Source organism: Oenanthe melanoleuca, chromosome Z (genome assembly GCF_029582105.1).
Source record: "Oenanthe melanoleuca isolate GR-GAL-2019-014 chromosome Z, OMel1.0, whole genome shotgun sequence".
Lineage (NCBI taxonomy): Eukaryota > Metazoa > Chordata > Aves > Passeriformes > Muscicapidae > Oenanthe > Oenanthe melanoleuca.
In genome coordinates this window covers 22,860,739-22,876,273 of record NC_079362.1, presented here as the reverse complement: position 1 = coordinate 22,876,273, position 15,535 = coordinate 22,860,739, and the positions used below count along the sequence as shown (strand labels likewise).

At 37.2% G+C, this 15,535-nt stretch overlaps 1 protein-coding gene across 1 annotated transcript in view; it reads left to right on the top strand.

Annotated features, from left to right (window-relative positions):
• The window catches only part of ZNF608 (zinc finger protein 608), an 83,856-nt gene that overhangs the window by 24,931 nt on the left and 43,390 nt on the right, over positions 1 to 15,535 (top strand). Inside the window, exon 3 of the mRNA XM_056514380.1 lies at positions 12,511 to 12,766. Coding sequence (XP_056370355.1) covers positions 12,511 to 12,766 — 256 coding nt within the window. The remainder of the gene's footprint in view (positions 1 to 12,510; positions 12,767 to 15,535) is intronic.

The following is a 15,535-nucleotide window of genomic DNA, read 5'->3' as shown; positions in this document are numbered from 1 at the left end:
GTGCTGTGACACTAATTTTAATAAAACACATGATCGTTCTCTTCTAATTATAAACAATATCAAAAACAAGTGGTCAGTCTTCAGGAGATACTCAAATTAATCCAGTCTAGGTAGCTTAAATATGTATTTCTTTGGTATGTAAGAGAGGAGATCTTTCTATGTCATGCTTATTGAGATCAGAGAAGGCTGGGTTTATCCGATTCTTTTTGCTGTTTTTTCCTCTATAGAAAAGTTAGGTTGAAATGTAGGAATGTGTTTGAAGTTCTTTGCTTGTATTCAAAGATCCACTAATTCTACCTCTGTGTCTTGGGTATATGATTTTTCCAATGTCTGTGTGTGTATGCCTTCTTTCTCTGTCCTCAAACAAGCAATGAACCTTCAGATCATTCATCCAGTCTTTTCTGGTTGGCCATTAGTCATATTGATTCTCCAGTGGTAAACGAAGCTTTGTTCTCAATGCAGTTTTAACAGTTCCATGTCAAGGTCTGTCACATAAACAATGTTGAATCAGAGAATTTGCAAAAACATGTAACTTTGCAAAAATACAGTTATATTTTTCCTTTTGTATTTGAGATAAGGAAAGGAAAACTGAGCAGGTTGGTTTTAATGTCCGAGAGCAGGAAAATTCCAGAAGCAAATAAAAATGAAGCAGCTCCCTCAAAATTGAAGAATAAACATGTCCTCAATTTCAGTATCTGAAAGTAGTATTTGAATTACTTTGTTCACAGGTAGGCTTTGAACTAAAATACTGTTTACATACATACTGAGAACTGTTGTCAACTGGTGCACTTTTTATATTCCTGCTTTAATCCATTTAATCCATCCAAGAGCCAGTGCAATGAGAAGGAAAGGAAAGGCAGCCAGAGGTGTAATAAACACTGATTTAATTTTTACAGCACAGTACATTACAGAACTATAAAATTGTGTGATTAGCCAACTCATTAACACTGTCTTAAAGCAAATAAGTGTTTAGAGCTTGACACACTTAGTGCTGGAAACCTTTCTAATAGTAAATTTGAAAAGTAACCAGTGTTGCTTGGAATAAAGATTGTGCTGCTGTGCATCATCAGGAGCTCTGTATTAGGGCTGTCATCTAATTATTCCATTCTAATGCATTCCCTGTTTTACAGCACTCCTGTCTATACTGTTTTGACACTTCCTTGAGAGTGGAGCCTGTAGAACCTGCAGAGCACTTTGTACAGGACTGCCACGAAAATAACTTAATTGATTTAAGTACTGCCCTTCACTTTATAAAGGGGTTTCTTTTAACTTGCTCTTTTGTCCTGTGTTTATTAGTCATGACTTAGGAGGCATAGTAAGAGCCAATATAAGAGTCATTGCAGTCACCTAAAGTCTGTTTTTCTGGTAGAATCCTATTGATCCAGATGCTGTGTTAGCTGTTTATGTGCTTAACATTTTCAGTGATGATTTAAAAGATCTAATAATCTGTGACGAGACATCTGAAAATTCCCATATTTTTGTACAAAGACTGCTCATGGAGTGCTTTCTCCATGATGTATTTGAGCTGGAAATTTAGAAAGTCTTCACCCCTTTTGTAAGAGTCTAAAAATAGATAAGCCGTGTCTTTTTAATTTGCTAGATACTGAGGGGACACTTCTGTCAAACTAAACTCATGTCACTTGGTGCATTAACTTCAACTTTTGGTATTAGTTTGAATTGGTTTATTAAAATTTGAAAACAAGTTAGAGAATTCTTGGAAAACAAATTTACTGTCTCAGCCAGCTTAACAAAAACACAGCCTCTTAATAAATTTAACTTCTTTGAATCGGATTTTTTTTTTAGTCATTATCAAATATACAATGATTGAATCGCTTATTTTAATGCTATGCTTATAAAGTTACTGCTTTGGAAGAGGTCTGCCTGATAAGTGTTTCCTCAGGTTAGCTTTTAAGCAATTGAATTGCAAGATCCCATCAGAGAATGACAGAAAGAGGGACCACATGGAAATTAAAATCTCAAGATGTTTTAGGGTGAGGCTTAAAGCATGGTGTTCTTTTTTGAGTATATTTTAGAGGTAACTTTTTAAAACAGATCTATTCCAAAAACACATTTAGGACAAGATAAAATATATTTCTAAAACTGTGGCAACCATTAAGGTACAAGTGATCTGTCTTTAAGGACCGGTTGTGTTTGAGACATTTCTTTTGCTATGAGAAAATAAGTATTCACCTGAGTGAGCAAGGGGACTCTCACACACAGCATTAAGCTTTGTGATAAAGCTCATTGATGCTAAATCAAGTGAGTAGGATATTATATTTCTGTAGCAGCAGTTGCCATCTGCATGTGCTGACAGAATGATTGTGGGAGAGAGTTCTGTCCCCTTCGGTGCGAGGCTCATGTGGTGGTTCCACCTCTGCAGAAGCTGATTTCAGACTGAGCCATCACTGCCACACTTTGTCATGGACCTTGTGCAATGAACTGACACGTCAAGATGAATACCACCAAAATTATAGGATGAGTTGTGGGATTTAGGTCAGGTCTTACAGGATGCAAGACTGTGCCTTTAGTTAAAATTGTCTTTACAGGCATCCCTGGAGCAGTAAAGCTGTGGAAGGTAGCATTGCCCTGGCTGCCTGAGCAAACAGTGTGGGACTGACACCTCCTCAGTCCAGCTGTTTACTAAAGGAGGAGTTCCACAATGTCAGCCTGTTGCTTGACATACTTGGTGCCTTTATGTGCTTCCTTGAGCAGTTAAAGCCCTCTTAGCTGTGTCAATTTGACTAGCAGTATGCCATCCTGAAGTAGGATACGGGATGTGTGGTACTCCAGGTAAGAAACATGAAGGGAATGATTGTCTGGAAGACCACAGCAAAGTGGAAACCTTTAAAACTGGTTCATGTCAGAACAGAATATGTATTCTGGAGCTGTGCCTAAAGCTCCTGGCTCTGGGACAGTGAAGAGTCAAAAAGGTTCCTGCTTCTTGCTTCCTCTTTGCTCAGAGGTTAATTACTGGCAGTAACTGAGATAGCTTTTGTAAAGGTAGCTCTGGAAAATCCCCATAAATAAATTCTCTCCTCCCTTAAATACACAGTACTGACAGGATTGGATTCAAGTTGTTTGCAGCCATGCTGTGAAACCTCTCTATTTTTAGACCCTTGAGTTGAGTCCAGAGAGGGAGGACAGTGATGGGACTAAACCATCCAGCTAAAAGTGCTGCTTTTAAAATGTCAGTAGCAAGTTGTTTGAGGTTCATCTTTATAGGCCTGTTTGCTTTTGTACAGAGGAATAACTGTTCCCTTTGGACTTAAATTCTTGGCTTGTTTCCATTCATTTATATGGAAGAAGAGTAAACCTCTAGTCAACCACACTCCATAGAAGTCAACAAGAAAGGCATAATTGTGGATTTTTTCCCCCTCCACATGTTTGAAGACACACATAAGCCTGAAAATGAGTTGGTAGTATTTCTGCTTCAGCTCTTCAAAATCATTAGCAATGCAGAGTAAATGCATGCCTTGAAGTCTGGCTAATTTGTATATAATGGTAAATAGATCTGGTTTTGAGGATGAGAAAAGTCATCAAACACTTCTGTGTACAGATGTTCATTTCCAAATACCTGAATAATAGTTGCAGGACTGATACATTCAGGAAAGGAATACAGAACTTGTCGCCTTTGTCCACCAAATAGAGCTTTTCCAGCCTTTCACAACTTCACATATGTTAATGAAAAACATTTTCTGAGAAATTGGCAGCTTCATGCTTTGTAGCTAATGCCAGCTTTTTTCATGGACCAGTTCAAGGCAGAGCAAAGGGAAAAATGCCTTGTTTTAGTGCGTGAATTACTCTGACAAGCTTTCACATTGCCCCTCCTCTTATTAATATTCTTTTTGATGTGAGCTTGTAAAACAGAGGATTGGCTGTTAATCTCTGGGATCTCAAGGGCTTTTGGCAGTGGCCCATAATTGATGTGTTCACATGGCTGTTGTCTGACTACTAATGATTAGACAGCAGTGTTATCTCCCAGCTAAATCAGTGTTGCTTATAAATCACACTTGATAAAGTGCAGTTTCATTTCTTCAAAGGGTCTGTACATGTCTATATAGTTTGATACAACTGCCAGAGCCATTGCATGATTTTGTGACAGCTTAGATTAGGTTTATTTTTATGACCAAGATATTTGAATTTCTACCAAGCATTCAAAAATGTTTTTTTCTGTTTGTCTTTGTTTTAAGCTTATTATGCAGTGGGTAGAATAAAAGGATATGCACAGTTAGGGCAGATCATCCTAGAAGGCACAAATAACTGGAGAAAATAACACATAAAAAGTTAAATATGTGGACTGTCAATTTCTTCTGCTTTATTTGAACAGAAAGAGAGCTTCCTTTGTTTTATATGTTGATCACACTGTTGCACTATAAAAATAGTCTATAAGAGTATAAGAAAAGACATGTGGAAACACAAGGCATTTCAACAATGGAGTCTGGGATTTTCTGGATGAAATCGAGTCATTTGCATGCCTCCCTTCTTTTTCTGCAGGACAAGAATGAAAAATCCATAGTAAAGCTCTTCAAATACAAACTTCTGTCTGTGTTTGGGTTCCTAGAAAGCTAACAAGGATATTAAGGCAAAATTAATAGGTAAAAACGTTGTTGAGATAGGGACATGAAAACAGAGATCTCAAGGTAACCTGAATTCTGAGCCACTGAAAGAACAAGATTTGTCTGTCTGTAATCAGATAACTTGGATGCTGATAGTGTAGATGTTCTCATGAAAAATAACTAAGAGAACACTAAATCTGGGTTTCTCCTCTCTACCCAAACTGAATGGCATCAGAATTGAGGCAAGTAGGTAAGCAAATTTTGAAAGGTATTTCTTGCTGACTCTGGTTCTTGTATTTGCCTTCACACTGTAAAATTAATCTTTCAGTCTCATTGTTAAGGGTTATTGGACACTTTGTGTCAGAAACTGGCACCATAATCGGCACAGTAATTTGGAGGGAACAGATATTAGTGGCTTCGTCCCCTCAAAGATTATTTTTCTTTAAAAGATCTTTACTGTACATATATTATTTTTGGAATTTTTTTAGAGCCCTCTTATTTGAAGTGCTTTCTACTTTTCTCCCTGCTGAAACAACCACTACAGTTGCCCACAGTTACGCTACAGTGGACCTACTCTGGATTTATACCAGTGAAAGTGTACACCAGTTGGGAGAAAAAAAAACAAAACACTTGTCATAAATTGTCTTTCCTGAAGACACTGTAAATAGATCAAACTGCATTTAAGAATAAAGATTTTAACTAAATATCCAGCAGTGGGTAATTTCAAGGAAAGCTAAACAATGGTGCTTCAGCTCTTTTTTCAGTTGAACTGTCACAGTGAAAAGGGAAGCTGAAAGGTCATTTTAGGAGTCTTTCCTTTAGTGACTTGCTAAATAATCATGAATGTGCATGTCCCATTCCTGAAAGTAATAATACTGTTGTCTTCTTTAAATAAAATTAGGACACAATAAAATTGGTAGTGTTTGATACTGTGAATATTTAAGGTCTAAGGAATAGAGAAAAAACCTAACTGATATGGCTCCTATGCCCTATCAAAAAGTGTAAGAAGGAGACCTCTTAGGCAATAATGTAGGAATATATTAGTTAAAGACCCACATGACTTGCTAAAAAGCCTAAGGGCTTTTTAAATTAAAAATTTTGGGGCCTGTAGACACCAATGAATATAGGGCCATTAAGTCAAGTGCTCGATTTTCAGAACACACTAAAAGTGCTGTCCATAAGAATGTAGTCAGGCTCATAAAGGCTTTTGGTATACATAGACCATCAAGGAACTTCAGTTCTGCTTCCTGAGGGTTACAGAAAGTCCTTCACAAGCTTTTGGAAGAGAAATTTTTAATTTAGACAATCTTTCTTGACAAAAATTTGTGAATTCAGGAAGCAATGGCCTCAGTCATAATGTGGGCAACTTTGCACTCGCAAAGTGAGTGGTCAGCAGATGGGTAAGAGGCAAGAGTGGGCTATTGACATGCCAGTGGACAAAAAAGTACAAAGAAGCCATTTCTCTTCTGGTTTTGTTGCCACTTTATTATATATTGTACTGAAGCCCTGGAAAAACTCACAATGTTTTATTAAATGTCTTCTGTACTCCGGAATGGCTGACACAGCAGTGCTTCCACCAGACTGTGGTCACATCATCAAGTAACTGAAACCATGTTTTGGAACTGGTGAACTTCTGCTTTGGAGTCACAGGGTCATTATTTGTGTGGACATTGAGAACTAAAATTTGCAGTGGAGCAGTTAAATGATGATGCAATCAACTTAAACATTATTTTCCTGTATACAATTGAGAATGAGAAGATTTTCCTTGGTCACTTGGAGACTTGATGTGTCGTCGAGCAACCATACTTCCTTCCTCAGGTTGAAGTCTCACATGTATTACAAATAAGCATAGGAAAACTGGAGATATATTTATTTATAATGCTGTGAGACCTATGTAAGCAAATATCATATCTGTTTTCAGGCTCAAAAACTTGAAAGGTTGAGTGTAGCAGAAACTTTAGAATAAAAATAAGTGATTGCTGTTGTTTAAATGAAAAGCTTCTAAAGGTTCATATCAGTTCATAAAGCAATATGTAACCCTCACTAACAAGTAAGAGGACATGCCTTTTTTTTTACCATATTCAGTTGCATGACACTGACAGGTACTGGGCATCATTATGCAGTCCATCTAGCCCCAGACAATACAGAGAAGTTTCTTCCTTTACTATTCAGAATAATTCCTTTCTTGATTGTGGAATTGTGTACCTCTCTACACAGGATATGTATCTTGAGTGAGTTTTAGTACTTGTTTATTTTGTATTAAAGTTTAGCAAAGCTTACTGGCTGACTGAAGAAAGGTTTGGAAGTGCAGATTGACCGGGAAAAATCAGGATTCAATGCAATAAGGTATTCTAGAGACAATTATCTCAACGAATGTGATTTACGTAGGCTGAATGAGGAGAAATGTCTCTACCAGAAATTTGCAGGTGGTGATCTGGGCATCCTCCCAGAACTCTGCCAGGCATTAGAGTTGACATACAATTTTTCACAGACGAAGCCTTGGCAAAAGGATGTCACTGGCAGCTGTCAAATGCTAATCTTTCTCACAGTAAAATGGGTGAATGGCTTGGGAAATCCCACTCATCTGAGCTAGAATAGCAGATCCAGGAGAGGAAAAGGAACTTTCCTTACCTGTTGTTCAGCACTGTTGTGCTGCATTAGACCCTGCTCTGAACTTCTACTTTTCATCATAGTCTTCATTAATAGTGTTCTAAAAATAAAATACTGGCATTATCATGTTGGTGGAGGTGCTGCAGTTCCATAAGGTCACATAAGGTCTGTGGAGGTCTGGAGGTCACCATATAAAAAGACCATGAAACTTTCAAAAGATGAGTTTGTAAAACTCTCTGTGCTGGTTAATGTGGCTGATGTGAGTGGCAAAGAATATCTTTGGTACAAGGGGGACTTTATTTCCTTGTTCCCGGTATTGGAAACTTAGTAGCAGAAAAAGTGTTTTAAGTGGACTTTTTTTCTTAATAGCAACTGTTCAGAATATTCAAATCATTTCAGATGTGAGTGATTTGAGGCTTTACTAGAAAAAGAAGTGACAGTTCTGTTAATGTCTTTGTGCTCTCTCCAACTACTCAGTTGATTGAAGTGGACAAGATAATGTTAAGAGTAGGAAATACTTGGAAATTGCAGGTAGATGCTACTTGTGTTATCAGTTCAACACAATTATGCATCAGGTTTCTTGCTCATGGTAGAATATTTGTAAAGCACAAACATTTTTTAAGAAAAATATTCTCAAAGAAAGGTTTCAAAGTGTGAAATTTGGATGAAATTTAGGCAGTATGAATCATCTTTGTCATTCTTTTACATTTAAGCTCTTGTGATTCTCAGCTAAGTTCACCAAAATATGTAATTTTCTTAGTACCTCTGACCTTCTTGAGCTTTGAATGTAAAGTATGCAATAGATATGTCTGTCCTATGGCAGAAATTCCTTTCTACATCCGTGTCTTACAGTATTTCTTTTTTTCTATGCTGTCCTTTATGGCACTGATCTTTTTTCCCTCCAACGATTTGATGCAGAATATTTGAAGAAAAAAAATCAGTTCTGTTAAGCATTATGCCCCAATGCTTCTGAGTTGGTCTCTGATACGATTTATAGGTAAGAAATACTGAACTGAGATTAAAATGAGATCTTTCAAACAAAATGGAGATTCTCCAGAGTGGTAGTTCCTGTTACATGGTGGAAAATGAAAGAATAGCTTTAGGTTTTGAATATATAAATTCTCTGTTGGGCAAGGTTTGTAGCAAGAAGTGAGTTAAAACTTGGTGAGATGTCTGGTAGTGCAGACATGCTTCTGAGCACACAGACATTTTTCTCATGTCACATTCTCCCATATTTCTTCTCTTCCAAAGCAGTGAGATTAATTTCATTAAAATTGCTTCTGATTTATGATGCTGTGCATGAGATTACAATGAGGTCTTCTGGGGTCACTGTTGCTTTAGAAAATTAAGATAGAGGCAAGTATACTTTATGTATAAACAAGCCAGTCTCCTTTTCACCATAAAATCTATAGAAAGCAGGATTGTAGGATTTTTTTGTAGGATTCAAAACTTCCAGATAGGGCTGAATTCCTTTATTTCCTGTTTTCCTTTCCCAACACAATGATTCTGTGAAGTATTAATTCATAACTCCAAAGAACTTGTCAATGTAATTTTCAAGGTTGGAAGTTTCTTAGTCTTTTCTGTCTTTATGTTGCTGTCTTTTAGATAGAGGATTTAGGTTTGCAAAGGGCTAGGCTTGGTTTTTCAGTTAGATCCTATAATAGGATTCAGATCTTCTTTTCACATTCTTTCTATTAGGGCAGACATTCCCACTGGGAATGCTTACAGTAGATTTTTCTTTTTTTCTCCATTTAAAAAGCAGTGCTTTCTGGGAAGAGCCTGTACTTAGCCTGGAAGCTGCTCCTCTGCCTTTCTCCTGTCTGTGTTGGTAGATGGATTAAATGGCTTTTGGCATGTACATTTCAAAATCACCTGGTGGATGACACTGCAGTAGTGTATGACCCACTTCAGTCTTAGATAGGTAGACTATGTTATTGTTGAGATATATCTTCAAAGACACATCTTCATTAAATCAGGAAGGTGAGTTTTGCTACACAGAACTTGATTCCAGCATGCAAAGTGCCTGAGTGACTGAATGTACTAGAAATTGCCAATTTCTTTTTGATATTTCCTTTCTCTTCCATGTGTGCTTCTTCCTATTGATGAATGCTATACAGCCACCAAATCAGATAAATCAGATTTTTTTTTTTTTTTTTCTGTTTTTTTCTTTTTGGTAAATGTTCAGATAAAGGATTGCTCCAAGGTGCAGTGACTACATTGCTTGGCAGGCAGTCTTCATTTTCTGTGAGCTTTCTGCTACTAAGCATCATAGCTCCCTGATACGATCAAACACTTGGCAGTGGAAAACTGCCATGAATAACACTGCAGCTCTGTAGCCTTTGTCACCAATCAGCTCTCAAAAGCTCTTGGAATCAGGTGAAGAAAATATTGCTTGAATATTTCTGTCTTTTTTTACTCCTTTGATTGTGTGTCTAAAGAGAGCATCCATGTAAATAACCTTCTTGAGATTCAGATTTTCAATCTCATATTGGAATCTCTTGTGTGATAAACAGCAAGGCTACTGCTCAGTGTGCGCCAACACCTGGGAATAATAATGAAAAAATAACAGTGAGAAACTGCAGAGCATCTGTTCTTGACATTAACTTTCCTCAGTTTGACAGACTGCCACCACCAGATGTTAGTCTTATGTGCCTTTTTTTCCACTGGAGATGGCGGCCTTCCTGCCTCCCTTTGCCTCTAATAGCTTACATCAGTGCCCTTTGGAGAATTCATGAAAACAATTGTGTCACCACAATGTTCTCTAGGAACCACCACTTTGCAGTGCTGTTACGATTATCAAACAGGATGGGATAATTTTAAAACATGGAAATCTGGAGCAATGTTTAAGCTTAGTATATTTTTTTTCTTGTGACTAAGGTCATGCTTGTGCAATGAATATGTTCCTCAATGACAGTAAGTGTCCACTTATTTCTCAGCCACAGGTTTAGCATTTTAATTCACAGAGAAACATCCCCATTTAGTGCAAGCGCCCCTATTTGGCCTTGTCCTGAGTGAATGTTTCTAGTGGAAAACATGAACATTTATTAGCAGGTCTAAATAAACCAGAACTGAGCACAAATATTTGTAACAAAGAACTTAATAGGATACACTGTCAGATCCATGCTTTCGTTAGCTTCCCTAACTGTTTAGAATAGTAAAAAAAGGAAAACACATCTGTCAATTTAGCCTACATTCATTTAAAGCATTGGCTACATGACCACAGAAAACACTTTGGATTTTTCTGCCTCTGGTTTTGTGATGAGTCTCTTGTATGGAAGAATGATGTTGCATGTGTAGTAGGAGGTTTTGCACAACTTTGCAGAGCACCATGTAAACTGTCGACCAGGCTGTTCATCAGCATTTTTTGGGTTCATAATGGGATGTGGCTTCGCTTTTCCTAAGTGCTAGGCTCCATTTACCTGCCAGTTACTGATCCCAGCTCTCTTCTGGTTGGAAGTAAGGTGTGCTAAGAGCTCCTGAACTGTGGCTGGGCGGATGCTGACGCGGTTTCCCTGGCAGAGCAGCATTGCCCAGCCAGTGCCAGGGAGAGGGGCTCTGTGCCATCCCTCCGGGCAGCAGGAGCTGCAGAGAGGAGAGTCCGTGCCTCCCCCTGCTCAGCACACGCAGTTATGGCTCTGTGGGATGTGGGATGCTGCAGGTAGCAGCTGCTGCTGGGGGTCAGGTGGCGTTTGGCTTTCCTGTGTGCGTTCAGCTCCGCTCTGCAAAGCTTTCCACCTGTGCTTTAACTCTGCAGCTCTGCTGGCATAAAGAGAAGAATAAAGACATCATTGCTAAGTGCATTGTTCTGTGCCACAGGAACTCTGCTTTAACCATTTTGATGGTATTAGTAGGTTTTTACTCCTTAGGGATGCTTCCAGTTATTTATGTTTTGCTTTGGTTTTGGAGTTGTGGGGTTATTTTGGTGGTCGTTTGGTTATTTTTGTTTTGTTTTGTTTTATTTGGTTTGTTTGTTTGTTTACCTTTAACCTGAAGATTTAATTCTCAATAAAAATCATACCCTGCAAATGAGGAATACCTTGGAGAAGACTGTGGTTGTATGTCCTTCCCCTCTCCTGTTAGTTCTGATGTAACTGAGATTAGAAGCCAGGCTGGTCATACAAAGATCATGCAAAACATTTGTACAAAGTTACTGAGAATTATTTAGCACACATAAGGCTTGCACACATGATTAAAAGCCTTGGCTGTCAGTTTGCATCTATGAATAATGCTAAAAATGACAGAATTGTTATGAAGGCCAATGGTAACAAATGTTACAATTTTTTAAACGTTCTTCCTAATTTGTCCTTTTATTTTCTCATTATGAAGAGTGTCCATTTGATGAAGTTAGCTGATCTAAGATACATGTAAAATGCCATTTAGTCTGTCCTTTTCTTTGTATCCCATTTTGCTTTACAAGAAGACAAAATGAACTTTGACATGTTATTTATTTGATAACTTAAGATACATTTGAGCAAAACCTAGATGATGTACAGTGAGTCATTATGCCTTTTCTGTTGAGTCTTCTTGTGAGGTCCAAAAATTTGAAACAGCATAGTCTTGAAGACATTTGATCATCTATTCCAATGCAGCTGAAAAGCAGCTATATAAAAAAAAAAATCATTAGGTGTGATCATTTAGGTGAAGTGTGATTTCTTTGTATATTTATTTCTTTCTTGTGATATCTGTGATCCAATGGGCCAAATGAACATGAGTTGCAGGTGGTTTAGCTAGTTGACTGGGCACGCTCATATCCTTGTCTAGGTGTCTTTTATGGGACAAGGGACCTTAGAGCCAGAATGAAATACCATATGGATATTAGAATTGTTCCAACTACTAATTTCTCTATGATACACATGAAAGAATAACGTTTGTGTTGTTGTACCTGTCTTTATAAATGTCTTTCTTTAAATAGAAAATTAAGTGCCCAGTTCACAAAATTAATTTCCATCCACAAATCAGTCTCTGTCAGTGCCCAGAAAAAAGTAAACTTACTCATTGTTTTAAAAACTTATTATTATTTCATACTAACAGTCTATGACAACAGGGAATAGTCTAGTAAAAACTTAGCAAGTTGTGTTGATTAGCATGATGTATGATAGATATTTTTATACTTAGTTTTTCCTCTGCAGCATTTGGGCTAATGACAAAAAATTTGAACTCATAAGACTGAAATTATGTGTGATACACCAAATCCCTACATAAAGAAATGCAGTCTTGGCAAACTGGGCTGTCTATTACTTTTTAAAAAATTATTTATGTTTTTTGTTTTGTTTTTTTTTAATTATTATTTTTATTTTTTTAACGCTCACAGCACCATTATAGTAAGTTTGTCTGTTGTTTTCAGGTTGATCCCCTGTTTACAGTGCCTGCACCTCCACCTCCGATTTCCAGCAGTATCACACCTCAGATTCTGCCCTCCTACTTTTCCCCATCTTCATCCAATATTGCAGCACCAGTCGAGCAGCTTTTGGTACGGACACGTTCAGTGGGTGTAAATACTTGCGAGGTTGGAGTAGTAACAGAACCCGAATGCCTTGGACCCTGTGAGCCTGGGACCAGCGTGAACTTGGAAGGAATTGTGTGGCATGAGACTGAAGAAGGTAAATTGTTTTTTTCCATTAGGTTTGTCTCTGAGATATATCATCAGTATGTGCTGTATCTGCCTGGGTGCCAGCTAAAGGCTTGCTGATCTGCTGGGACACCATTATATACTGTGACAGTCTCAGCTTTACAGTTCAGCTAGTGAGCTTTTATTTTAAAAACAAATGGCAGGTCTTTCCATTATTTAAAGCAACTGTGTTTTCCAAATGACCTACTATGTAACCCCAGTTAATAATAGAATTGTTTCCTCTTGCTATATTAAGAAAAAGTATGAAGAAATTGCTAATAGACTAGCATAAATGTAATATTTAAATGTACATCATGAGGGGGTGTTTGTGTGATGGGAGTGGATATATGAATAGTTCAGATGAAAACTTAGAAAGCTGAATATTTCAGCTGATAAGAAATGCCACCATTACATAACAATAGAGGCCCCAGAGACCCTGCAAAAATTCAATTTGATGTGATTATTTTTGCATTTTAGTTATATAAAATATGCTTTAAGAGGAAAGCTTTCAGCCTCGAAGAAAAGCATTACATGTGGTGAAGAAGTGCTATCAAAACCAAACTGATTTCTTTAATATCCTTTGAAGACATTTGTCCAAGTAGGAGTGTTGGAGAGCTTTGGGAAACACAAAATGTTGATTTGCTATGATTTAGGACAAAGTAAGTAGGAAGAGGATTATGCTGTGATATGCAGATTTTTCCATTTTGGATTTCAAAAGCTCATTATTAAAATACCAGCTTTCTCCTGCTAGAAATACTGCATGTGTACACTAAACTTCTGCAATTTTTCCTTTAATAATAGCAAGTGTTTTCATTTATAGCTGTGTGAAAATCTTCTTGTGATAGTTCTTACATTTCTTTTGAGGGTAATTTAGTTTTTAGTGATCTACCTTCCTCAACAGTGAGAACAAGATTATTTACAAAAAGATATAATGACAGAATGCAGCAGTGCATCGCTTCATGATAAATCCTGACATGCTTCAGACCATATGCACAATGGCATTTCGTCCTTTGCTGTGATATATAAGACCTCACCAAAGTGCTCTACGCTGTCCTCTCAAAAATCAATACAGAGAGTCAGATTTACTTGCTTTTATATGCTTTCATCCATCCATCTTTCTCTCTGTGTATGTCTGCAGCAGATTCGTAAGGTAGATTGATCCTTTTAGATTGTTTTTAAAGCACAGTATAAATTCTGTTTTAAAATATCCCTGCAGAGATGACTGCCCTTAGCAACTCCAATCTTTCTTGACTGGCCTGTATTAACCAGAGTTGGAATGTGTGGGTGTTAACTGTGTTGACATGAAAGAGCAGTAGCTGTTAATAGTGTTATTCTTGCTGAATAAACTAAACTTCTGACCCTCAATGAATTTAAGAGGCCTTCCTTGCAAAAGGTTTGGCACCAGAAATGAAGTATTAAAAAAAAGTGCATTCTGGTCAGGGTGACATTCCATTTACCAGTATCTCAGCACTCTAATGGTTTAAAAACTCTCGCTAGTTAATGGAAATTAACTCCCTTAGCCTTTTCCTAGTTTGTCTAAAACCATTTTCTGAAACTACTCAATTCATAGATGGCATGTTTGAGCGAAACTGTTTTCATAGCTTTACAAACACTCTTTGGGAACACTACAGCTATGAGTGACTACAGACATAGATAAAACAGGATTCTAAAATACTCCAGAAATATAGCTAGAGTGTAGATCAAGAGACTGAAGATAGTTGATATGATATCATATTGTGTGGTTTGTACCACACTCTTCATGTTTGAGTGTTTCAGACCCTGCTGACTGATCAAAATAATACAAATTTGACTGTTTCATCCCAGAGCCTGCAATGAACACTGTATTAAGAAAAATTATTTCCTAATGATGATTTTTACATTTTAATTAGGTTTTGATGTTTGGAGCACACATATATATTTATGTGTTTTCAAACTTTATGACATGTTCATGAAAGCAGCTATATAGAAGCTTGCATGGAGCCATTTCTGCCAAATTCTAGGAAACAGTGTAAGATGGGTTTTCTTTTCACCTTTAATAGGAAAAACAAATATCAGATACTCATTTTCTTGAGTTCTGATTTTGACTTTAGGGCAGAACACAACCTTGCCTAAACGGGTGCAAATTCATCTTAGTCTAACCAAAGTCTTTGTAACTAGGCACATCTAAAACCATTCTTGATGTGAATAATGACATACAAATTCCTTTTGTGATTTTCATGTGTTTCTTTAGTTTTCACTCCCTTTACTGGTTTCTAAAACTTAAATAAAAACACACATGCAAACTGACATTTCTCTGGCTGTCTATATATCCCATAGCTTCTTAACATAAAACAGTTCAAAGAAGCTAAGGAAGGCATGAAAATTTCTAATCCTGGCTTGTGCTTTGAGATCTTTGAATTATTTTCTATCTAGTTCAGCCACTCTGTAAAATGAGTTGTGAGGTGATAAAGATAGGCTTGTAGGCTGGCTGAATGCTCATAGGAACCAAATGTGCTGCTGAGCAGCTTTGGTGTGCTGCAGCAGCTAGTTGAGGGAATGCAAATACAGAAAGGATGTGGTGAATCACAGTTATTACAACAGGAATAGTAGCCTGAGTGGAGAAAGATAAAATCAAATAGTTTATGCAGATCTCATTATTAGCACAAATGTAATACATGCTTTATAAAATAGAAGGTATACACTGAGAATTCCTGTTATGATGGTATCTGAAATAACCAGTTTTCTTTTATGTATGTTGAGGAAGTTGTCACATTCTGTTGCA